The following is a 26849-nucleotide window of genomic DNA, read 5'->3' as shown; positions in this document are numbered from 1 at the left end:
CCCTCAGGGTTCTGGTGGGCAGGGATGGTAACAGTGGGATCTGTGGGGGGTGGGGGGGGGTGCATGTCAGCAGAATACAGGTGAGTAGCATTGATGAGGGGCGGAAGTGGTGGTGAACATGGCAGTGGGGCTGTGGAAGTCACTGAGCGTGTGACATCAGCGATGATGTGAGGAGCAGAAGTGATGTCACGTGTGGTGCATGAGGAATTGTGAGGGGCGGAACTGGCTGTGGGAGTGGCTGTGGGAGCTTGAAGTGTTCCGAGGCGGAAGATGAGGCGTTCTTCCTCTAGCCGTCAGGTGGTGAGGGAGCAGCAGTGGAGGAGGCCCAGGACCTGCATATCCTTGGCAGAGTGGGAGGGGCAGTTGAAATGTTGGGCCACAGGGCAGTGGGGTTGGTTGGTGCAGGTGTCCCAGAAATGTTCGTTGAAGCGCTCTGCTGTGAGGCGTCCAGTCTCCACAATATAGAGGAGACCACATCGGGAACAACGCTTACAATAAATGATATTGCTGGATGTGCAGGTAAAGCTTTGATGGATGTTGCATTTTGTTCGGCCAAACCAGGCCAGAGTAATACAGTTGATGGTATGGCCCTGGGGGGTGTTATTGAATGGGAGGCCTGGGGGTGCAGGTACATGGGGTAGAGTTGCAGGGAGACACGGTGGTGAAGAGAGAGTATGGCATGCTTGCCTTCATTGGTCGGTGCGTTGAGTATTGGAGTTGCGACATCATGTTGTGGCTGTGCGGCACACTGGAGTGTGATTCTGGTCACCCGACCATGGGGTAAGTATGTTGTGAGGCCTGAGAGTGTGGAAGGAATTTGCAGCACTGTTGCTGGGACTGGAGGGTTTGAGTTATAAGGAGTGGCTGAATAGGCTGGGGCTTTTTTCCCTGTAGCATTGCAGGCTGAGGGGTGACCTTTTAGAGATTTATAAAACCGTCAAGGGCATGGAATGGGTGAATAGCTCATGTATTTTTCCCAGGGTAGGTGACTCCAGAACTGGAGGGCTCAGATTTAAGGTGAGTTGGGAAAGATTCCAGAAGAACCTGAGAAACAACTTGTTCACGCAGAGGGTAGTGCATGTATGGAATGGTCTGCCAGGGGAAGTGGTGGAGGTTGGTCTCATTACAACATTTAAAATGCATCAGGATGGCAATATGAATAGGAAGGGTTTCGCGGGATTTGGACCAAATGCTGGCAAATGGGACGAGGATCTGTTTGGGATATCTGTTCTGTGTGGACTCATTCGATGGAAGAGCCTGTTTCTCTCCTGTGTGAATCTATCACTCCATCTGAATAACTTCCTAAATGTTGCAAAGATTTCTGTCTCCTTTCAGGCAGTGAGGTCCTGATGCCAACTGTGATCATGGGTAAAAATATTATCCTTAATTCCCCTTGAAAACCCCTGCTCCTTCTCTTAAATCTATGCACTTGTTATTGTCCAATCCATTCCTCATAACTTTCTACACCATCATAAGGTTCTCCCCTCAGCCTTCTCTGCTTCAATGAAAACATCTCCAGCCAATCAAGTCTGTCTTCAGAGGTGAAACGCTCCAGCCCAGGCAACATCTTGGTGAATCTCAGCTGTTCCAGTCCTGCCCTGTCTCCTGTTGGATCTTCGACACACTCCTCAAAAAGATTAAGTGGAGACATTTTAAGAATTTTGTCCTGTCTAAGCCCTTCACAATCTGCCTGTCCCAGTTCATCCTGGGGAGGCTGAATTCCTCTGATGTAACAACCCTTTTGTTTTTTCACTTGTCTGAGATTTGTCTGCCTGTTAGCATTTAATCTCTGACTGGGGTGGGTCTATGGTACATTCCTAACAATGTAATCCCCAATTTTTATAAAGTTCTCCCCATGTGGCTTCAACAGAGTGGAAAATAAGATGTTGCTAGAGTCATTAAGGTATCCAGCATGGAAACAGACCTTTTGGACCAACTCATCCAAATTAATCTCGTCCCATTTGCCAGCAGTTGGACTTAACTGTAAAAACCTTCTAAACCTTCCTGTGGTATATAAGTAAAGCAGTTGCTTCTGAGCTAATTTACACAATTGCATATTTGTTTCAGCAAAGAGCTGAGTTAGCTAAACTTGCATGCAAAGATGAAACTATATGAAGGGAGTCAGTTAAGATTAGGACGAGCAACAATGGAATATGTTACGGACGAGTAGATAAGGAAGATGGTAGGAAGAAAAGGACACTGAGCCACACCAGCTCAGCAGATTGCGTTCACGTCGGCACCAGAATGAGCCAAGTTAGTTACAAATAAGGGATAAAACAAACAAGAGTAAGGGACGCCAGGCTTAGAGTAGTGGGAGAAGTAAATAAGGGTGGAGTGCAGCTAGGCAGGAGCGGAATACAATAAGGAATAGTGATAGGTTTGACGCATAATATGCTAGGCCAATGAAGTAAACGGGGAAGTACCGAGAGAAACTCAGTTAAACTGTATAAATTGTGAAATAAGTTTTGGATTGGTGTGCCTACTTGTTAGCCACCCGTTTAGCTAGAACATTTCAATAAAGTTCGCTGCTTCAGAATTTGACTCGGACTGAAATTTATTGATACGTGAGCTTTGTTCCTCACACTTCCTATTTGTGTATCCATCAAGATGCCTTTGAAATTTTGGAATCGTACCACCACTTCCTCTGTATCTCACTGCATACACGCAGCAACCTTTGCATGAAACATTTGCCCCTTAGATCCCTTTTAAACCTTTTCCCTCTCACTATAGACCTCTGCCAACTAGTTCTGGACTCCCACACTCCTACCTTGTATGTTTGCCCTTTCCATGCTCCTCATGATTTTATAAACCTCAATAAGTTCACCCCTCAGCCTTTGACACTCCAGGAACAGAGGTGCACCTGCATATTGAATAAGAAAATTTTCTTGGACACACATAGACTCCTATCCATCCAACTTCTTAGCACAATGGAATTCCCAGTTTACGCTTGGAAAGTTAAAATTCCCTATTATTGCAACCCTATTAACCTTACAGATATCTGAGATCTCCCTGCATGTTGCTTCTCAATTTTCCACTGTCTATTTGACAGCTTATACTGCAATCCCAATGAGGTCTTTCCGAGTTACACCCAAATAACGTCCCTTGATTGTCCCCAGGAGTATTCTCCTTAAGTACAACCATAATGTTATCTTTAATTAAAAATACCACACCCCTCCTTTCTTGCCTCCCTTTCTATCTTTACTATGACACCCTTCCCTTCCCTGAGCCACGTTTCACCACTAATAGCTATGATATTCCAATCCTGTGTTCCCAACCATGTCCTAAGTTAATCGGTCTTATCTTTCAGGCCTCTTGCGTTAAATAAATGCAGTTCAATTGCTCATTCTTACCTCATTCTCTGCTGTGCTCATGCCTACCTTGAGTAGTTAACTTACCCCCTTTATCTACTGCACCTTATTTCTTATCTCACTATCTGAGTCCCATCAATACATTCCCTCCCTGCTTACCAGTTTAAAGTCTCCCAAGTCACACGAGCAAATCTCCCTGCCAGAATACTGATCCCCCTCCAATGCAGGAATGCAGGTGCAACCCATCTGTCTTCGACAGGTCTATTCCAACAAAGGTTCCAGTGGTCCAAAAATGTGAATTCTTGCTCCTTACTTCAGCTCCTTAGCCACACATTGTCCGACTACTCCTACTCTCACTAGCATATGGTACTGGGAATAATCTAGATATTACTACCATTGAGGACCTCTTTGTAATCTCCTGCATCACTATTAGGAACAAAGCAATGTATTAGTTTCCTCAGTGTCACTGAACGTTTCCACCACAACTGATATCATCAAAACTGATGACTTTACATCATCACAATGCTGTTTCTGTGACATCACTGTTCACAGATTAATTCTCTCATTTAGAGTCAGAGAGATGTACAGCACAGAAATAGACACTTCACTCTGACTCGTCTGTGCTGACCAGATATCATAACCTAATCTAGTTCCATTTGCCAGCACTTGGCCCATATCCCTCTTGAATCCATCCTCTTCATATAACCATCCAGATGCATTTTTAATGTTGTCATTGTGACAACCTCCTCCACTTCCTCTGGCAGCTCATTCCATAGATGGACCATCGTTTGCATGAAAACGTTTCTCTTTAGGTCCATTTTAACTGTTTTCCCTCTTACCCTAAACCTATGCCTTTTACTTTAGACTCCCGACCCCAGGGAAAAGACTTTGCCAATTTACACTATCCATGCCCCTCATAATTTTGTAAACCTCTATAAGGTCACCCTTCAGCCTCTGACGCTCCAGGGAAAACAGTCCCAGCCTATTCAGCCTCTCCCTCTAGCTCAAATCCTCCAATCCTGGCAACACCTTTGTCAATCTTTTCTGAACTCTTTCAAGTTTCACAACAGCCTTCCAATAGGAGGGAGACCAGAACTGCACACAGTATTCCAAAACTGGTCTAATCACTGTGCTGTACAGTTGCAATATTACTTTCCAACTCCTATATTCGATGCTCTGACCAAGAAAGGAAAGCATACCAAATGTCTTCTTCACTATCCTATCTACCTGCGACTTCACTTTGAAGGAATTATGAACCTGCACTCCAACGTCTCTTTGTTCAGAAACACACTCCAGGACCTGACCATTAAGTGTGTCAGTCGTAACAACCTCACTAGCTGCAAGCTGGCTTTTCACCCTCCCCTTATGGAAGTTTATAAGTATCTGCTTTGTTTAATATTTGGCTATGTTACACTCATAGATATTTATCAGGTTCAACAGGTCTGCCAGCATCTGTGCAGAGAAATCAGAGTGAACATTTTGGATTGAGTGATGTTTCCTCAGAACTGGTGGTAGCTAGGAAATGTCAGTTTATATACAGGAGATATGGTGGGGGAGAAGGGGTGAAGAGTAAATGATAGGTGGGGATTGAGCCCAAAGAGAGAGAAGAGCAGTTAGACAGACAAATGAGTGGATAACAATCTGGCTCGGGGGGTGAATAGCTGTTAATGGAGACTGTTAGTGGCTAACAATGGTTTGTATGTAATAGCAGACTCTGTGATGACAAGGCCTGGTGGTGTGAGAGCGCAGATCCCAAAGTTATTCAATTTGATATTGGGCCTGGAAGGCTGCACGATCCCCAAGCTGAAAGTGAGGTGCTGTACTTCCAGCTTGCATTGAGCTGCATTGGAGCACTGCAGTAAGCCTGAGGCAGAGGTGTTGGCAGGTTACAGCGATCTTTGGTTGCTGCCTGACCTGCTGTGCTTTTCCAGCAACACATTATTCAGGTCTGATCTCCAGCAACTGCAGTCCTCACTTTCTCCCATTGTTTTTACCTCGATTTTAACCCTATTGCGAATCCTCTTGCAAGGATGCCTGCCTTGAAGAAGTTTTCCTCCTCTCTCTACAAGAATCTCAGGGAGTCCCTGTCCCACTGCAACTCTCAGATCATTTCCTACCTATCATCTTCATCCCCTCCCCCACTCACCTACTGTATTCTATGCGACTTTCTCCCCACCCCCATCCTCATCTCAGTTAACTCTCCACTCTGCAGGCTCTCTGCCTGTATTCCTGATGAAGGGCTTTTGCCCGAAACGACGATTCTCCTGATCGTTGGATGCTGCCTGAACTGCTGTGCTTTTCCAGCAACACATTTTACAGCTCTGATCACCAGCATCTGCAGGCCTCACTTTCTCCCATTGTTTTTACCAGGTTACAGGGAAGTGTGTTAAAAGGCATCTGGAATTTCAGGGTCTTTTTTGTCAAACAGAATGCAAGTGTTCTGAAGTCGACCCTTCATATCCCCAATAGAAAGGAGGCTGCACTGTGAGCAGTGGATACAGTAGACTAGATTGTGAGAAGTGCAGGCAGGTGAAGGTGTGTTTGGGCCCTTGGATACTGAGGAGGGAGGAAGTAAATTGACAGGTGTTCCACCTTCAGCAGTTGCGGGGAAGGTGCTATGACATTGTGAGGGGGCATTGGAAGTAAACAGTGTCCCAAAGGGAATGGTTCCTGTGGAAGGGGAGGTGTGTGGTGTCTGGTGGTGACATCTCACTGGAAACGGTGGAAATGGCAGCTGATGATCCTCTGGAGATGGATGCTGTTGGGATGGTAGGTAAGGACAAGGGGAACCCTATCACTGTTGCAGAAGGGAAGAGAGGGGGTGAGGGCTGAAGTGTGAGAGATGGGTTGGTCCCACTTGAGGGCCCAGAGGAATCCTCGGTTGAGGAAAAAGGTGGACATTTCAGAGGATCCCTTGCCAAAGTTAACATCATCGGAACGAATACGATGGAGACGGAATAACTAGGAGAATGGAATGGAGACTTTACAGAGAGCAGTGTGTGAGAATGTAAAGGTCAGGTAATTGTGGGAGTCGGAGGGTTTACTGTGGATATTAGTGGCCAATCTATCCCCAGAAATAGAAATAGAGATGTTGAGGAAGGGAAGGGCGGATTTAGAGAGCGACTGGGTGAAGGTGAGAGTGAGGTGGAAGTTGGAAAGAAAATCGATAAACCTTTTCAATTCTGAATGGTAGAGGGAAGCAGTACCATGCTCAATGCCTTCAGATCCAATCCTGACTTTGTTATTAAACCTGCTGATCAGGGTGGTGTTATAATAGTCAGCAAACTGACCACTGCATTGCAGAAGCTGAGATACCTCTCAGCTACCTCTGCCTATCTGCTTCTCGTCTGTGACCCCATGATGGAACATCAGGCCATTGTGCGAACCACGATCACCAACCTCATTTCATCTGGGGATCTGCCCCCACTCCAACTGCCTCCAGCTGATAGTCCCCCAATCCCACACAACTTGCTTCTACCTCTTTCCCAAAATACACAAACAGGATTACCTGGGCAGACCCATTCTTTCTGCCTGCTCCTGCCTCACAGACCTCATCATTTCCTACCATGATGCAGTCCCTGCTCACTTACAAATACCATTCCTCTGACACTATGCCCATTCCAAAATTTCCTGCTTATGACGCTAGCTGCCTCCTCTTTCCCGTGGATATGCAATCTCTCTTCCTGAACCATGGATTCCCCAGCACTGTTGTTGACAAGGTCCTCAACTGGGTCCAACCCATCTCTGGCATTTTAACTCTTACCCCTTCTCTTCCCTCCTGCAACACTGATAAGATTCCCCTTGTCCTCATCAACAATCCCACCAGCACCAACATCCAGAAGATCATCAACCATAATTTCTGTCACTACCAGACACCTATTCCTCTCCCCTCCCTTGTCCACCTTCCACAGGGACTGTTCCCTCCAGGATGCCCTGGTCTATTCTTCCCTCACTCCCAACAGCCCCCCACAGCCTCATGGCACCTACCCCTGAGACTGCTGAAAGTGGAACACCTGTCCGTTTCCTTCGTCCCTCCTCAGTATTCAAGGATCCAAACAGACCTCCAGGTGAAGCAATGCCTTATCTGCACTTAGAGTCAGAGAGTCATAGGGATTTACAGCATGGAAACAGACCCTCCTGTCCAACCCGTCCATGCCGACCAGATATCCCAACCCAATGTAGCCCCACCTGCCAACACCCGGCCCATATCCCTCCAAACCCTTCCTATTCATATACTCATTCAAATGCCTCTTAAATGTTGCAATTGTACCAGCCTCCACCACTTCCTCTGGCAGCTCATTCCATACACATACCACCCTCTGCGTGAAAATGTTGCCACTTAGGACTCTTTTATATCTTTCCCCTCTCACCCTAAACCTATGCCCTATAGTTCTGGACTCCCTGACACCAGGGAAAAGACTTTGCTGATTTACCCTATCCATCTCCCTCACAATTTTGTAAACCTCTATAAGGTCACCCCTCAGCCTCTGACACTCCAGGGAAAACAGCCCCAGCCTGTTCGGTCCCTCCCTATAGCTCAAATCCTTCAACCCTGGCAACATCCTTGTAAATCTTTTCTGAACTCTTTCCGGTTTCACAACATCTTTCCAATAGGAAGGAGACCAGAACTGCACGCAATATTCTAACAGTGGCCTAAGCAATGTTCTGTACAGTTGCGACATGACCTCTCAACTCCTGTACTCAATACTCTGGCCAATAAAGGAAAGCATACCAAATGCCTTCTTCACTATCCTATCTACCTGTGACTCCATTTTCAAGGAGCTATGAACCTGCACTCCAAGGTCTCTTTGTTTAGCAACACTCACTAAGACCTGACCATTAAGTGTATAAGTCCTGCTAAGATTTGCTTTCCCAAAATGCAGCACTTCGCATTTATCTGAATTAAACTCCATTTGCTACTCCTCAGCCCATTGGCCCATCTGGTCCAGATTCTGTTGTAATCTGAGATAATCCTCTTCGCTGTCCACTACACCTGCAATTTTGTTGTAATCTGTAAATTTACTAACTGTACCTCTTATGCTCGCATCCAAGTCATTTATGTAAATAACAAAAAGTAGAGGACCCAGCACCAATCCTTGTGGCACTCCTCTGGTCACAGGCCTCCAGTCTGAAAAACAACCCTCCACCACCACCCTCTGTCTTCTATCTTTGAGCCAGTTCTGTATCCAAATGGCGAGTTCTCCCTGTATTTCATGAGATCTAACCTTGCTAATCAGTCTCCCATGGGGAACCTTGTCGAACGCATTACTGAAGTCGAAATAGATCAGATCTACTACTCTGCCCTCATCAATCCTCTTTGTTACTTTTTCAAAAATCTCAATCACTTCCCTCAATCTAATCTACTGCATTCACTGCTCACAATGTGGTCTCCTCTGCATTGGGGAAATAAAGCATTGACTGGGTGACAGCTTTGCTGTACACTTGCATTCTGTCTATGAAAAAGGCCCTGAGCTTCCAGTTGCCTGCTCGTTTAACACATCACAGATGCTGCCAGGTGTGCTGAGCTTTTCCAGCAAATTCTGTTTTTGTCTCTTATTTACAGCATCCACAGTTCTTTCAATTGATATTTATTTGCTGCGGTTTTCATCATTGATCACTTCAGTAAGACCATCCAAAATCTTTTCTTATAAAAGGTAGTCTCTCAGTGTTTCCAACTCCTTCTCTTTGCTAAACTATCTAAATTCCACCTTCCCCACTTGACCATCCTCTCCCCCAATTCTGACACTGCCAATTATCAACTTCCATCCCACCCCCACCGCCACCTAGTCGATCACTGATTCCTCCTTTTTCTTTCCTTGGCATGTCTGTTTCCATTTCTGGGGACAGACTGAACAATAATATCCACTATAAACCCGACTCCCCTAGCTACCTAAAGTATACATCCTTGTATCCTGCTTCCTGTAAACAATCTTATTCCATTCTCCCAGTTCCTCCGTCTCCATTCTCATCTGCTCCGACAAGGCAAACTTTGACAAGGGAGCCTCGGAAATGCCCACATCCTTCCCCAACTGAAGTCTCCATAGCAATGTTGTTGAGAGTGCCCTCAATTTGGTCTGACCTACCTCCCACACTTCAGCCCACACCCCCTCTCTTTTCTGCCACAACAGTGATAGCATTCCCCTCATCCTAACCTACCATCCCACCAGCATCCACAACCAGAAGAGCATCAGACAGCATTTCTGCCACCAGGCACATATTTCCTTCTGCTCCCTTGTCAGCCTTTCACAGGGACCGTTCCCTTCCAATCACCCTGGTGCTCTCTTCCTTCACTCCCAACACCCATGCACAGCCCCACAGCAACATCCTCAGCAACTGCCAAAGATACAACACTTGCCCATTTTCCTCCTCCCTCCTCAGTATCCAGGGTCCAACACACCCACAAGGTGAGTAGCACTTTCACAATGTCGTGTCCTTCATTCACTGCTCACAATGTGGTCTCCTCTGTATTGGGGAAACAAAGCATCTGTGTTCTGCCTGAAAAAAAAGGACCCTGAGCTTCCAGCTGCCTACCACTTTAACTCAGCTTCCTGTTCTCTGGGCAACATCTCTGTCTCAAGCTTGTTGCAGAGCTCCACTGAAGCTCAGTGCAGGCTGGAATAACAACACTTAATTTTCCACATCCGGACCCTGCAAGTCTTTGGACTCAATTTCAAGTCCAATAATTCTAGGCCCAGAGCTCTACCATGAACTAGACCACTACCCCACATATCAGGTCTTGTTATCACTGCCGTTACACTCTGCCTATTATTCGGCATTAACAGTCTTCATCACCAGGTATTCACTCTCCTAACCTAATCATTATCTACTCTTTTGTCTTTCTAACTGTTCTTCTCTCTCTTTGGGGTCGATCCCAACCTATCATTTCCTCCTTACCTCCTCCCCACTGTACCTTCTGCGTATAAACTGACTTTTCCCAGCTACTATCAGTTTTGAGGAAAGATCATTCAATCTGAAAGTTTAACTCTGATTTCTCTCCGCAGACCTGCTGAGCTTTTCAAGCAATTTCTGTTTTTGTTTCTCTCACAACCCCCATGAGATATGTGTCTTTTAACACTGGCTCTTTAATGTCTACATGCCTTCCTGATATTATGATAAAAACTGTTCCTCCAATGTCACTCCAGATGCAGCCAGCCCAGTCTCCTCTCGAAATCCTGTTTCCGTGCTCTATCCTCTGGTGAGACAGAACCCTTCACTGCTCTGACACACAGAGCTGGTGGCTTCAGACACTTACCCAAATGGACCCACAGAAAGTACAATGTTTCCAGGGAGAGTCTTCCAGAATTAACAACTAGTGATGTGAAGATGTAAACTGGGGACTTGGAGACCCTGCACATCTGAATCTATCATTAGGAAAATGAATGCACGTGTCTACCTGGGTGAATGGTGTGTATCATTTCTCTCCAGACAGTGTACTGTAAAGGGCCGGTGAACTGTCCCAGAGACAGAGAGCCATCAGCAGATGAGAGTGTCATCTTCTCATCACTAATCCTGTAAACATTAAACAGATGACACGATAACCTCTGCTTTGTTCCAACATTGATGAAAACATTTAAGTATTCAAGCTTTCCGCATTTTTCATGTTTGAGTCCCTGGGTTAGAAAGTGAAATGTTCCTCTTATTTTTGTAACTGATCCAACAAGAATTTGACAATGCACGGGCAAGGATTGGAAATGTCCAGGTCCAGAGAAAGGCCCATGTCCTGACAACAGAATAGTAACTGAGACTTCACACACCATGGAGATGATATACATTTCCCCATCCCCTTGCTGTATTCTAAACAGAGCTTGTGGAACAGAAGCAAAAAACCTGAAACATCGAAAAGCCCCACGTCCATCTGTGCAATACATGGGTCCCACAACCCTCAGAGAGTCCTACTTCTCCGGCCTTCTGACCATCTCTGATTTTAGTCTCTCCCCCCATTGGATGTTGGACCTTCAGCTGCTGAGATCCTCAGCTCTGGAATTCCATTCCCCCAGACTCTCCATCTCTATATTCCTTTTTCTTCCTTTAAATTCTGCTAAAACTCACAGCAAACATCTGGATTAAAAGCTCAGTGACACTTTTCTACACTTTCCAACTCTCCTGTAAAATACCTCAGAACATTAGATTGTACTAATTAAAGACCTTTTTATTTTTGCATTTATTTTACCTTTTATAAAAGCGACGGTGAGAGTTAGTATTGTAAAAGGTAAAACAAAAATGATTTGCCCTTTAAACTCTGACTGTCTCAAGTTGGTCAGGAGCCATGCAGGGACAGGGATGGCCATTTCCTGGAAACATGGGCAGTGTGTCTCTCACAGGGTCAGGGGAAGGTCACAGTCAGGCAAACAGCCCAAGTCAGGGCAGTGATCACTTCCAGCCTGAGAACCAGGCTGTATTCACAGGCATCTTGTCATTGTTTACAATATTGTAGAACAGTTTTATAAAATGTAATACTGTTTAAAACCTGTAACAATATTCTTCTCATAAAAACAATCATGTATGAATCATAACCGAAGTTACTGTTATCTGATGAATCACCCTTTGAAGCGGTGACAATAACCAGGAAATAACCCCATAATAACCCGTCCCTGAGTTATTGAGCAAACTGTGCAGAGTTTGAGTAAAGAGTATGTCCTACCTTCTCTTCCGACAAGCTTCCTCCTGAAAGAAATGAATCACAAACAGTGAGGATGGCAGTAACAGATTTCAGGAGGAGACAGACACGCTGCTGAAATGAGCAGACACAACACGGAAGTGTAAAGTGATCCATTTTGGAAGGAAGATTGAGGAGAGTGTAAAATAAACTGGAACTAGCCATCAGTCCCGCTCACAGATCCAGTGACTCCCATTATACCAGTCACACCCACACACTATCCACATGGAACTGGAACTGGATTACAATGGGAGTTCCAGGAGATAATTAAAATTGGGAAACACGGAGATAATAACAAAACAAATTTTGTTCCAAAAAAATTACTGGAAAATCTCTGCAGGTTTGGAAGAATCTGTGGAAAGAAATCAGAGTGAACGTTTCGGGAGCATTGACCCTTCTTCAGTGTCAACAGCAGAAAGCCAGTGTGCTTCCAAGTAAATCTGTTGGTATAACCTAGTGTTGTGTGATTTTTAACTTTGAACAGCAGAACCGTCCGGACAGTCACAAGGTCAGTTCATTTTTTTACACGACATTCCATCTTATTTTTACAGTTGTCATCATGTCCGAAATCTGTCTGAAATAACCTGCAATATATTCCCTCACCTTCAGAAACATCAGCTCGTCTTTTTGCTCCATCTGTTTCTGCAACTTTGAGAGATTCTCCTCAATAGAATTTAAATTCTCCTGAATCTCTCGAAGGTTTTTCTCCATTGGTTCCACAATCCTCTCCTCTTCTTCCCTGAGATCTCTGAGTAAACGCTGCTCTTTCTCAGTGAGAATCTGGTGCATTTTAGTGAACTCGGATGTGATGTGGGTCTGCAGACTGCTCGCCTGTTCCTACCAAATGAAATGTGAAACCTCATTAATGTCCCGCGATAAAGTGAACAAAACTAACCCAGATCCCAGAGAATCAGCACAGGGAGAGCTCACCCTCACTTCGGAAATCTTCCGTTTCTGGGTCAGTTCTGTTTGTAGAACCGACGATTTCTTCTCAGTGAGAGAATCTAATGAAGATTTCAGCTGATCCTGTGATTGAAAAAGAAATTGAAAAGTTAGCTGTGTTCGGTCTGGTGTGGGATCAGGGATATGTGATGAAACACGCTGTTTATAAATTATTCTCTTTTACCTTGTATATTTCAAAAGCCTCATTGATCGGCAGGAAGCGGTGCTCTCTGTGTTCCCGCGAATCTCTACAAATCAGACAGATCAATTTCTTGTCAGTTTCACAAAACAGTTTCAGATCTTCCTGATGTTTCTCACAGTGAGGTTTACTTTCCTTCTCTTTCGGATCCAGCTTTAATTTTCGATACTCCTCGGCCAGATTCGCTAAGGCCCGATTCACCCTGAGGTTTCTTTTCGGAAATTCCTCTCTACATTCCGGGCAGGAGTTTGCCTCCTTCTTTTCCCAACTCTTGGTGTTACAGGAGCGGCAGAAGTTGTGTCCACACTCCAGTGTAACCGGATCGGTGAAGAAATCCAGACAAATGGGACAAATTGCCTCCTCGATCAGTCTCAGGAGCTGCTGTTTGGAAGCCATGATCAATCTCAGCACTTCCTGTTTCAAACCACTTTCAGTTTCAATGTGACTGCGCTGGTGAACACATTCAGTTCAATCATTTACTGATGGATTTCACGGCAAATGTCAGAGAAGAGTATTTAGTAACTATGTTTTATGAAGATTTTGACCTGGGAACCAGTGAAAGACAATATTTTGAGTTGAAACAGTTTTAGTCCGCCGAGGGGGACTTCACCCTGGCCGGGAGGGTTACCTTTGGGGGAGGGACAGTGAGAGAGAGGGCGGGAGGGAGGAGAGAAGGTGTGTAAGATGGGCTGGGACCCAGGTTTCACGAATCTCACTGCCGATCATAAACCCTTTGGTGAAACTCAGGGTCAGATCGGGATCCGGAACCTGAATTGTGTGAATGATTACAGGCACTCAGCCTCAAACAAAAAGAATTATAAAATGACCAGATGATACTGCGGTGACAGATGCAGAAATGGGTCTGTGAGTTTCCTGCATTTATGTAGCGCCGATCACAACAACTGTAGCCATTCAGCCCCTCTGAAATTTTTTTAGATTAGATTATTTACAGTGTGGAAACAGGCCCTTCAGCCCAACAAGTCCACACCTATCCTCCGAAGAGCAACCCACCCAGACCCATTCCCCTATATTTACCCCTTCAACTTACACTACGGGCAATTTAGCACGGCCAAATCACCTCACCTGCACATTTTTCTGGGAGGAAACCGGAGCACCCGGAGGAAACCCACGCAGACACAGGGAGAATATGCAAACTCTACACATGTACTGACCGAAGTGATGAAGGAAATACATCAGGCACTTGAAGCCCAGCAATGACGTGAACCTGATCAATCCCCGAGATCTCTAAACATTTGTTCCCCTTGATAGCAGTGTCGCTGTCCCTGTGAAAACAAGACCCTGATGTCAATAAAATTGGTTGATGTCGACTAATTCAGAGCCAGTGAAACACTGCAGAATGTATCACACATTAACAGAGAATTCTAATATTTCCTTTGAAAAAAAAAGTCAAAACAACAAGTTTTAAAAGGGAGCAGAACAGACAAAGGAAGCACATGGTGAACACAGTGCAGCAGAGAGAGTATCTGCACAGTTACTGCAATTGCTGTTTTGAATTCATGTATCTCTGGAGTGCGTCTAGGAAAATTAACAAACAGTGAAATTCACAACTGATCGTGGAGGAACTGTTTGGGTGAAGTTCACAGCACAGAATCAGATAATTTAGTTGTTTAAGTGGCCTACAGAAAGTCTGCAGTAGTGAGTAGAGTGGGTTGTTTCTTGTTTGTATGTTTTTGGAGATATGTCTCTTGATTAAATTTAAGCCATAATTATGTATTTAACCTGGTGAAGTGTTTTGTAGAGGAATAAGAGGGTGTTATTTTCTCAGTCTGTAGATTGTGAAGGAGCAAAAATGGCCTTTATGTACTTCTTGTCAGATGTGGGAGATTAAAGAGAGTTTAAGGGTTACTGTGGATATAGGATTGAGGTTAGTAAGGAGGAGGTGTCATCAATTCTAGAAGGAGTGAAAGGAGACAAGTCTCCTGTGCCAGATGAGGTTTATCTGAGGATTCTCTGGGAAGGGAGGAGATGTTGGAGCTTTTGGTCTTGACCTTTGAGTCGTCATTATCTACAGGTTTAGTACAGAGGACTGGAGGAATGCAAACATTGTTCAAGAAGGGCAGTAGAGATGACCCATGTAATTATAGACCAGTAAGCCTTACATCTGTTGTAGGAAAAGTTTTGGAAAGGATTTTAAGAGATAGGATTTAAAACCATCTAGAAAGCAACAATTTGATTTCAGATAGTCAACATGGTTTGATGTCTCACAAAATCTCATTGAGATTTTTTGAGAAGGTGACGAAGCATGTGGATGAGGGTAGGGCAGTTGACTTGGTGTACATAGACTTCAGTAAAGCCTTTGATAAGGTTCCACATAGTAGACTGTTGGAGAAATTGCAGAGGCATGGGACTGAGGTTGATTTAGCAGTTTGGATTAGAAACTGGTTTTCTGTAAGAAGGCAGTGAGTGGTGGTTGATGGAAAATATTCAGCCTGGAGTCCGATAACTAGTGGTGTGCCACGAGGACCTATTCTTGGACCACTGCTGTTTGTCATTTTTATAAATGACTTGGATTCAGGCATAGGTGGATTGATTAGTGAGTTTGCAGAGGGCACTAAAGTCGGTGGAAAAGTTGACAGTGTGGAAGAATATTGCAGGTTGCAGGGGATCATGGATAAACTGCAGAATTGGGCTGAGTGGTGGCAAATGGAGTTCAATGCAAATAAATGTCACTTTATGAAGAATAACAGGAAGACAGAATACTGGGTCAATGGAAAGATTCTTGGTAATGTAGGTGTCTAGAGGGATCTTGGAGTCCATGTTCATAGACCCCTGAAAGTTGCCATCCAGGTTGGCAGCGTTATTAAGAAAGCATATGGTGTGTTCGGTTTGATTGGTAGAGGGACTGAGTTCCAGAGCCATAATGTCATGCTGTAACTATACAAAATGCTAGTGCAGCCACACTTGGAATATTGTGTACAGTTCTGGTTGCCCCATTACAGGAAAGATGTAAAAGCATTGGAAAAGGTGCAGAAGAGATTTACCAGGATGTTGCCTGCTCTGGTGGGATGGTTTTATGAAGAAAGGCTGAGAGAGTTGGGTCTGTTCTCCTTGGACAGAAGAAGGCTAAGAGTGTATTTAATAGAGACATACAAGATGGGTAGACATTTAAAGTCTTTTTCCGAGAATGATGACATCAGCTTGTATGAGGGGGCATAGCTACAAATTGAGGGGTGATAGATTTAAGACAGATGTCAGAGGCAGGTTCTATACTCAGAGAATGCTAAGAGCATGGAATGCCTGCCTGCCAATGTCGTTAACTCAGCAACATTAGTGAGATTTACACAATCCTTGGATACGCACATGGCTGATGAAGGGATAGTGTAGGGGGCTGGGCTTAGATTAGTTCACAGATTGGCACAATATCAAGGGCCAAAGGCCTGTTCTGTGCTGTATTGTTTTATGTTCCATGTTTTATATGTGCCATAAATGCTGCTGGATGTGAATCTTATCAGATCAAATGGATTAGTTGGAGAGATAGTTAGAAGCAATGAGGAATTTGCAACAGCAACAGTATGTGGATGGATGGCAGTTAAAGGAGGTGAGGGGGGATGTCTCAGATCCAGGCACATAGATGGGTTAACTCCAGGAAAGGTAAGAGAGGTAGGCAGCTAGTGCAGGAGTCTTTTGTGGTTATGAGCTGAGAATGTGTTGCTGGAAAAGCGCAGCAGGTCAGCCAGCATCCAAGGAGTAGGAGAATCGACGTTTCGGGCATGAGCCCTTCTTTTGCGGATATACCCATTTCAAACAGGTATGCTGTTTTGGAAAATGTAGGGGGTGATGGATTCTTAGGGGAAAATAGCACGAACAGCCAAGTTTCTGATATTGAGACTGGCTCTAATGCAAGGAGAGGTAAGTTGGCTTCCAAGAGATCAATTGTGTTAGGGGATTCTGAAGTCTGAGGTACAGACAGATGTTTCTGTGGCTAGCAGCAAAAAAGCAGAATGGTGTGTTGCTTCCCTGGTGCTAGAATCAAGGATATCTCAGAGAGGGTGCAGAATGTTCTCACGGGGGAGAGGAGCCAGCAAGAGGTCACTGTCCACATTGAACCAATAACATTGGAAGGGAAAAGGTTGAGATTCTGAAGGGAAATTTACAGAGAGTTAGGTAGAAATTAAAAAAAGGAGGTCCTTGAGAGTAGTAATATCTGAATTACTCCCAGTGCTACGAGCTAGTGAGGGCAGGAATAGAAGGATAGAGCAGATGAATGCATGACTGAGGAGCTGGTGTATGGGAGAAGGATTCACATTTTTGAATCATTGGAACCTAGTTTGGGGGAGAAGTGGCCTGTACAAGAAGGACGGATTGCACCTAAATTGGAAGGGGACTAATATACTGGCAGGGAAATGTGCTAGAGCTACTCAGGAGGATTTAAACTAGTAAGGTTCGGGGGGGCAGGGGGATACCCAGGGAGATAGTGAGGAAAGAGATCAATCTGAGACTGGTACAGTTGAGAAGAGAAGTGAGTCAAACAGTCAGGGCAAGCAGAGACAAGGTAGGACTAATAGATTAAACTGCATTTATTTCAATGCAAGGGGCCTAACTGGGAAAGCAAATGAACCCAGGGCATGGTTCGGAACATGGGACTGGGACATCATAGCAATTACAGAAACATGGCTCAGGAGTGGGCAGGACTGGTAGCTTCATGTTCCAGGATACATGCTACAGGAAGGATAGAAAGGGAGGCAAGAGAGGAGGGGGAGTGGCTTTTTTGATAAGGGATAGCATTACAGCTGTGCTGAGGGAGGATATTCCCAGAAATACATCTAGAGAAGATATTTGAGTGGAACTGAGAAATAAGAAAGGGATGATCACGTTATTGGGATTGTATTATAGGCATCGTAATAGTCAGAGGGGAAATTGAGAAACAAACTTGTGAGGAGATCTCAGCTATCTGTAAGAATAATAGGGTGGTTATTATAGGGGATTTTAACTTTCCAAACATAGACTGGGGCTGCCTTCGTGTTAAAGGTTTAGATGGAGAGGAATTTCTTAAGTGTGTACAAGACAATTTTCTGATTCAGTATGTGGATGTACCGAATAGGGAAGGTGCAAAATTTGACCTACTCTTGGGAAATAAGGCAGGACAAATGACTGAGGTGTCAGTGGGGGAGGACTTTGGGGCCAGCAACCATAATTCTATTAGATTTAAAATAGTGATGGAAAAGGATAGATGAGATTTAAAAGTTGAAGTTCTAAATTGAAGAACGTCCAATTTTGATGGTATTAGGCAAGAACTTTTGAAAGCTGACTGGGGCAGATGTTTGCACGTTAAGGGATGGCTGGAAAATGGGATGCCTTCAGAAATGAGAAAATGAGAATCCAGAGAAAGTATATTCCTGTCAGGGTAAAAAGAAAGGCTGGTAGGTATAGGGAATTCTGGATGACTAAAGAAACTGAGGGTTTGGTTAAGAAAAAGAAGGAAGCATATGTAAGGTATAGACAGCATAGTTCGAGTGAATCCTTAGAGTATAAAGGAAGTAGGAGTATACTTAAGAGGGAAATTAGGAGGGCGAAAAGGGGACATGAGATTGCTTTGGCAAATACTGTTAAGGAGAATCCAAAGGGTTTTTACAAATACATTAAGGACAAAAGGGTAACTAGGGAGAGAATTGGGCCCCTCAAAGATCAGCAAGGCGGCCTTTATGTGGAGCCTCAGAAAATGGGGGAGATACTAAATGAATATTTTGCATCAGTATTTACTGTGCAAAAGGATATGGAAGATCTAGACTGTAGGGAAATAGATGGTGACATCTTGCAAAATGTCCAGATTACAGAGGAGGAAGTGCTGGATGTCTTGAAACGGGTGAAGGTGATAAATCCCCAGGATCTGATCAAGTGTACCCCAGAACTCTGTGGGAAGCTAGAGAAGTGATTGCTGGGCCTCTTGCTGAGATATTTGTATCATCGATAGTCACAGGTGAGGTGCCAGAAGATTGCAGGTTGGCAAACGTGGTGCCACTGTTTAAAAAGGGTGGTAAGGACAAGCCAGGGAACTATAGACCAGTGAGCCTGACGTCGATGGTGCGCAAGTTGTTGGAGAGAATCCTGAGGGACAGGATGTATGTGTATTTGGAAAGGCAAAGGCTTATTAGGGATAGTCAACATGGCTTTGTGCACGGGAAATCATGTCTCTCAACTTGACTGAGTTTTTTGAAGAAGTCATAAAGGGGATTGATGAGGGCAGAGCAGTAGATATGAATTACATGGACTTCAGTAAGGTGTTCAACAAGGTACCCCATGGGAGACTGATTAGTAAGGTTAGATCTCATGGCAAGCCCGAAGAGCTAGTCATTTGGATTCAGAACTGGCTCAAAGGTAGAAGAGAGAGGGTGTGGTGGAGGGTTGTTTTTCAGACTGGAGGCCTGTGAACCAGTGGAGTGCCACAAGGATCGGTGCTGTGTTCTCTACTTTTTGTCACTTACATAAATGATTTGGATGCGTGTGTAAGAGGTACAGTTAGTAAGTTTGCAGATGACACCAAAATTGGAGGTGTAGTGGACAGTGAAGAGGGTTACCTCAGATTACAACAGGATCTTGACCAGAAGGGCCAATGGGCTGAGAAGTGGCAGATGGAGCTTAATTCAGATAAATGCGAGGTGCTGCATTTTGGGAAAGCAAATCCTAGCAGGACTTATACACTTAATGGCAAGGTCCTAGGGAGTGTTGCTGAACAAAGACACCTTGGAGTGCAGGTTCATCATTCCTTGAAAGTAGAGTCACAGATAGAAAGGATAGAGTTTGAATACAGGAGTTGGGAGGACATTGGTCGGCCACTGATGGAATATTGCGAGCAATTCTGGTCTCCTTCCTAATGGAAAGATGTTTTGAAACTTGAAAGGGTTCAGATAAGATTTACAAGGATATTGCCAGGAGGATTTGAGCTATTGGGAGAGGCTGAACAGGCTGGGGCTGTTTTCCCTGGAGCTTCAGAGGCTGAGAGGTCACCTTATAGACGTTTGCAAAATTATGAGGGGCAGGATAAGGTAAATAGGCAAAGTCTTTTCCCTGGGGTCAGGGAGTCCAGAGCTAGAGGACATAGGTTTTGGGTGAGAGGGGAAAGATATAAAAGAGACCTAAGGGGCAACTTTTTCACACAGAGGTTGGTATAGATATGGAATGAGCTGCCAGAGGAAGTAGTGGAGGCTGGTTAAATTGCAACATTTAAGATGCATTTGGATGGGTATATGAGTAGGAAGGGTTTGGAGGGATATGAACTGGGTGCGGGTAGGTGAGACTAGGTTGGGTTGGGATAAATGGTTGGCATGGACGGATTGGACAAAGGGTCTGTTTCCATGCTGTACATCTCTATGACTTTATGATGTGATATTCATTACGCTGCTACCAGTTCATATTTCTCAGTGATGATCATCCAGCAATCCTCACTTGCAAAAGGATTAACTATTTTCTCATTTCATTTTCTGATTGTACTTTTCAGGATCGCACTTTGTACACATTGCCCGCTCCATTTCCTTCATTCATTTCCGAGGGAGTCATTTTTTGGGATGGATTGAGGCACTGTGTTTTTTTTTATTCATTCACGTGATGAGGGCCTCAAGCAGCATTTATTGTCCATCACTAATTACCCAGAGGGCAGTTAAGAATCAACCACATTGCTGTGGATCTAGGGTCACATGTTGGCCAGACCAGGTCAGGATGGCAGTTCTCTTCCCGAATGGACATTAGTGAACTAGGTGGGTTTTCCGAACAATCAACAATGGATTCATGGTCCTCACTAAACTCCAAGTTTCCAGATTTTTGTTCAATACAAATGTCACCATCTTCCATAGCGGTATTTGAACCGGGTCCCTAGACCATGACCAGGGCTTCTGGATTAACAGGTCCAACGATAAAACTGAACTTGACGATCACGGAAAACAATGAGAACCCAAGTGTAACGCTCGTGATAATTTATTCCCGGAAAGATATCGGTATTTCTGGGATTTCACAGACAGTGGGCAAGTGCAGGAATTCGATGAAAATAAAACACACAGCCTCCCTCTAAAAGCACAAAACCGTTTCTCACAAACTTTGAACAAAATTGTTTAATTTTGTCCCTGCTTTCCAGTAAAAGTACAGCCATGCAATTCTCTCAGAGAGTCCTTGGCCATTCGGGCTAGTAACTATCAAAGGCAATGTTGGATTTTATTTTTGGTTTGAGGAACGGTCACCGGACTCGAAACGTTAAATCTGATTTCTCTCCACAGATGCTACCAGACCTGCTGAACTTTTCTTGTTTCTGATGTACAGCATCCACACTTCTTTGGGTATTCTCCTTTTCGTGCTCTTTTCAGTGAACATTTTCTTCCTGCAGTTGTGAAGAGCTGTCAGCAGGCGGCAGCCATGCATCGTGTAACAAAGAAAGTCCGGCATCTCCACCCATTCCAGCCTCCGTGAATTCGGGAAATGGAGCAGCCAATACATACAAAGTACGGTCTTGAAAAGCACAATCAGGAAATAAAACGGTTAGTCGGTTAATGTCTCTTGGAAGCTTACAGTTGTCTGAAAATAACTCTTCTTGTCTTGACCCCGGGAGAACACCCTGCTCCTCTATACAGTGGGATCTGAAACTTCTGGTCCATCGAGCCTGCACTGACCTTTCTCAGCTCTTGATTTGGAGATGCCGGTGTTGGACTGGGGTGTACAAAGTTAAAAATCACACAACACCAGGTTATAGCCCAACAGGTTTAATTGGAAGCACACGAGCATCTGGTGGTGATGAAGGAGCGTCGCTCCGAAAGCTAGTGTGCTTCCAATTAAACCTGTTGGACCATAACCTAGTGTTGTGTGATTTTTAACTTTCTCAACTCGTTCACTTCCCAGCAATTGATCCATAACTGTGAATGTTATGATAGCTCAAGAGTTCATCCAAGAGCGTTTTCAAAGCTCGTGAGGTTTCCTGCCTCAACTACCACCCCAAGCAATGAATTCCACTGAGGGAAAAACATTTTCCAGAAATCCCTTATAAAACTCCTGCTATTCATCTTGAAATTAAAGTCTTGGGTATCCACCATTGAATTCTCCGATTAATGGGTTCAGATCCTCTCTGCCCAGCCTGTTCATGCCCTTTTAATCGTATACTCCTCAGTTAGGACCCCTCTCACCCTTTCGTCGCTCTAAAGAACACAACCCTAGCCTATCCAGCTTCTCTTCAGAGCTAAACTACTCCATCCTGTGAATCTGGGCTGCACCTCCTCCAAGACAACAGTAAACTTCACTGTGAGCAACATCGAGAAGATCTGAAGCTGTTTTCTGAAACTAAGAAGAAATTGATCTGACTGATTTGTCGGGATTCCCGGGAGAACAGACAGCACCGTTTCCTGTCGATTACTGAGGCTGTTGCAATCTACAAAGTTGAAAACCATACAACACCAGGTTCTCGTGCAACACATTTATTGGGAAGCACTAGCTTTCGGAGGGCTGCTCCTTCATCAGGTAGCTGTGGAGCAGGTTCACAAGACACAGAGTACAAAGAAAAATACGGTGTCATGCAACTGAAATGATATACAGGCACAGGTATTGAACAAATCAAGATTGCTGTGGAGGTGTTGCTCCTGGCCAGAGTGAGCTGTGAGCTGCAGGAACCCTGGGACCTTCCTGCCTGTAATGTTGCTCCACAGGCGGGAGGTGGCGGTACATGACGGTGTTGGAGATGAATCAGTCAGTGGGTCTCAGACTGGTTCTGGATTAGTGATGCTGGAAGAGCACAGCAGTTCAGGCAGCATCCAAGGAGCTTCGAAATTGATGTTTCGGGCAATAGCCCTTCACAGACTTGGCTCAGCGGGTCTTTCCAGGTGGACAGCATGGGCACAACGGACCGAATGGCTTCTTTTGCTGCTGTGAGCCATCGATAATTCAATAACTTTCCTGCATTTGATTTAATCCAGATTGATTTGTACCTCAACATAATTTGGAATACCTGTTCCAATTGAAAATTTATCCCAACTATAATCGATAAGGAATATGAGCAGCAATCTTCTCTCTCTCCTATCAGGGGCAGCAGAACCTGAATTCTGTCTATTATCACATTGAGACTCAGACCACAGCACGTGACAAAGAGTGAGGGAGACTTGATTCTGGGAAAATTGGAAGGCTACTAGCCATAGAAAGTGGGAGGTGGGTGATGGGAAAGAGGGGTAGGAGGGGAAAAGCAGGTTAGGGTGAGGAGTGGTAGGCAGGGCGTGAGGTGGAGGAGTGGGAGGATTGGTGTGAAGATATGGATTTGGGGCTAAGTAGAAGGTAACAGATGGGGAGGAAAAGGATGCCCTATTCTGGCAATAGTACTGCTCCAGGAGTTACTGCATCCCTCGCTAAGCTGGCAATATTGGCAGCTACCTGACAATGTGAAACATTACACAGTTATGTCCTGTCCATACAAAACAGAACAAATCCAATCCAGCCAAATACTGCCCCATCCACATACTCATGAACATAAAAAAGTGATGAACAGTGGTCTCAAGTAGAGTCTACTCAGTGACAACCTGCTCAGTAACACCGAGTTTGGGTTCCACTCAGCTCCCGACCTCATTACAGTCATGGTTGAAACATGGAAAATGAAGTGAATTTCAGGGGTGAGGTTACAGTGACTGCCCTTAAAGTCAAGGCTGCATTTGACTGAGGTGGCATGGGGGAGCTCTGGCAAAACTGCAGTCAATGGGGATCAGGAGGATCAATCTCCACTGGTTAGAGTCATACTCAGCACAGATAGAGGCTACTAGTGGCTGTTGCAGGTAAATCATCTGAGTTCCAAGATATCAGAAGAAGGAATTTGCAGGATGGTGTCCTTGGCACAACCATCTTCAGCTGCTTCATCAATGACCTTCCCTTCATCATAAGGTCAGAAGTCGGGATGTTTGCTGATGATTGCACAAAGTTCAGCACCATTTGCTACTCATCAGGTACTGAAGCTGTTCATGCCCTAATGAGGCAACACTTGGGCAATATCAAGGCTTTGGCTGACAAGTGGCAAGTAACACTGATGCCACACAAATAATAAGCAATGATAGAATCTAACCTTTTGATATTCAATAGCATTACCATGACAGAGTTCCCTGCCATCAACACATTGCAGATTACCACTGAACAGAAATGAAACGATCCTCACCATATAAATACAATGGCTACACGTTCAAGTCAGAGGCTTGATTGACGTTGGGAAAAACACCACCCCGCTGGCAATCTGCAGGATTAAAGGGCACTGACAGATCCATCCCATAATTTCACCCCGTCCCCCTGCCTCCTGCCAGCTGTAAACTAATGGGGGTCACTCTCAGTCTGGGGGAAAGAAGGAGGGGGAGAGAAGAAACAAATAGAAGCTCAATTGTAGAGAGGGACTGACTGGGTAGAATGAGCTGTGAGCTGCAGGAACCCGGGGACCTTCCTGGCTGTAACGTTGCTCCAGAGGTGGGACGTGGCGCTACATGATGGTGTTGGAGATGAATCAGTCAGTGGGTCTCAGACTGGGCTCAGGGGAGTCTTTCCAGGGGGATACCAAATCATTTCTCCCGCGTGGGATTGAGGAACTCATGGGCGCTGTATGATGAGGGAATGAAAGGAAAATTGCAACAAATGCCACGTTCTGTAAGTTACCAGAAGTTTGTCTTATTCTGGCATGGTGAGTGTGAAAGCCCTTGACATCAAAGCCATATTTCATCGAGTGTGGTATCAAGGAACTCCAGCAAATCTGGAATCCGTGACAATGAGGGGTGGAGGGCATCAAACTTTCCCCTGGTTACCTGGCACATGGGAAGATGAACATGAACATGAATGTCTTCAGTTGCTTCATCAGTGACCTTCCCTCAGTAATAAGGTCAGAAGTTGGCATGTTCGATGACTGTGCAATCTTCAACACTATTCATGTCTCTGCATATTCTGAAACATCACATGTACAAATGCAGCAAGACCTTGAGCAAAATCGAAGTTAAGGCTGACAGGGTGTGAATTCAAATTTGTGCCACACTAATGCTGAGTCATGACCTTCTCCAATGACAGTCAATCCAGCCACTGCACATTGACATACAATGCCTTCATGAAATTTCCTGCTGAAAACATCCTAGGGGTTACCATTAACCAGAGGTGCACCTGGCCTCACCAGATAAATGAGGTAGTTTCAGATCAGGTCAGAGGCTCAGAATACTGCGTGAAGTCACACACCTCCTGACTCCCAAAAGCTTGTCACTCGTCTGCAAGGCACAGATGGAATCTGCCCCATTTGCCTGGATGGGTGCAGCTCCAACAATACTGATGTGCAGGGTGAATCACAGTTCCCCTTTAAATGGTCATTGTGGATTTCTTTGTTTTGGAATCTTTCTTAGGCTTGTTTTTGGTCAGTTTCTTAAGGGCAATTTTGCCCATTTGCTTCACAGCATTAAGCAAGATCTTTCCCAATGTGAGGTGCTTCCAATATCCTGGCTAGGCTGAGTGGCTCTCATTAAAATCAATGTCCTTCCCCATTTGCTATATCCTGAACGAATTCACCTCTTGGTTTCTCCTCAGCAAACATTCTAGAAGCATAATGGTTGGTTTAGTTCCTTTATCTGGCACCATAGGCGGCCACTCATTAAGCTGGCTAAATTCTGCTTGGCCCATGGGTTGGAGAGAGTAGACCTCCCGATAAAAAAGATCTCTATTATCTTTTGTTAGCGACTGGGCTTGTGAGGATCTGGCAGCGGTATGGCTAGATATTGAGGCCTTCCAAGCAAAATGCCCCCTCATTAGCCTGTTGGTTTTAGATAAATTGAAGAGAGTTCCGGAACATTGTCATAATCCTACAATTATAAATACTGTCAAAGCATGGAGGGCAACTTGGCAGAATGAGGATAATATATTCAAAAGGTCTTTCTTACCTTTATAGCTGGTATGCCAGGTTTTCAGCTGGGGATAATGGACCCCGTGTTTAAGCCTTGGGTAGCTAGTGGAATCTCCTGTCTGGGTGTTTTTTGTGAAGGTGAAATAATGATGTCCTTGGACCAAATCACCCCTAAGTATGGTTTGGCTGGCAGTGAACTTTTTTGTTTTATTCAGGTCAGGGATTGTATTCAAAAAAGGACTATGCTTTTGACTGACTCCTACAGATCTGTCACAGAAGAGAGGGCGCTTTATGCTATAATTGACTTCTCTGTTAGTACTGTTTATCATATATTCAGAAGTAATCTTTCAGAAGACGTTGAGCGGCTTTGTGGGTTCTTGGAGAGAGAGCTCAGGGTTGAGATGTATATGGAGACATGGGAGGACATTTGTGCAAATGCGAGAAAGGTTTCAATCTGTAACAGGACCCTTGTCATGCAGGTAAAGATTCTGCACAGGGCCCATTGCCCCCAGAGCATCTCACAAAATTTAAGGTGGGAGTATATGCCCTTTGTCCTAAATGTAAAGTAAGTATCGGGATTCTCACTCATTGTCAGTGGTCTTGCATCAGGCAGATATTGGAGTGCTGTGGCAGGAGTAATAGAGAGGTTCTTGGGAATCGAAGTCTCTCTTCTCATGGCCCTTCTGAATTTTTTTCTTTAGACGATCATGGGAAAAAAATCTTAATATTCTCACTTTTCGTGTGAGGAAAAGAATTGTGATGTGTTGGACCTCTGAAAACCCCCAGAGTCACTGTTAGTTTGGTGTAGGCTAATTATGGAACTCAGTTTGTACCTGAGTATAGTTGTGTTTTGTTTGCATTCTTGTTTCCTCTTTTTAGTTATACATATATATATATATAGAGAGAGAGAGAGACAGA

General features: G+C 44.6%; 2 protein-coding genes across 5 annotated transcripts in view; one reads left to right on the top strand and one right to left on the bottom strand.

The window, feature by feature from the left end:
- Positions 1-26849, top strand: part of LOC140455252 (zinc-binding protein A33-like) — a 476866-nt gene that overhangs the window by 170474 nt on the left and 279543 nt on the right. The gene's annotated exons all lie outside the window — the stretch shown is intronic.
- On the bottom strand, positions 859-13737 carry LOC140455261 (nuclear factor 7, brain-like). The gene is made up of 6 exons (XM_072549994.1): positions 13091-13737; positions 12895-12990; positions 12568-12801; positions 11950-11972; positions 10702-10817; positions 859-1627 (listed from the first exon to the last, which is right to left on the bottom strand). The coding sequence occupies exons 1-6, from the start codon at positions 13499-13501 to the stop codon at positions 1536-1538; spliced, it is 972 nt and encodes a 323-aa protein (XP_072406095.1). The 5' UTR covers positions 13502-13737; the 3' UTR covers positions 859-1535.

Source organism: Chiloscyllium punctatum, chromosome 30, assembly GCF_047496795.1.
Source record: "Chiloscyllium punctatum isolate Juve2018m chromosome 30, sChiPun1.3, whole genome shotgun sequence".
Taxonomy (NCBI): Eukaryota; Metazoa; Chordata; class Chondrichthyes; order Orectolobiformes; family Hemiscylliidae; genus Chiloscyllium; species Chiloscyllium punctatum.
Note: the sequence above shows the minus strand (reverse complement) of the source record. Positions and strands in the feature narration are given on the sequence as shown.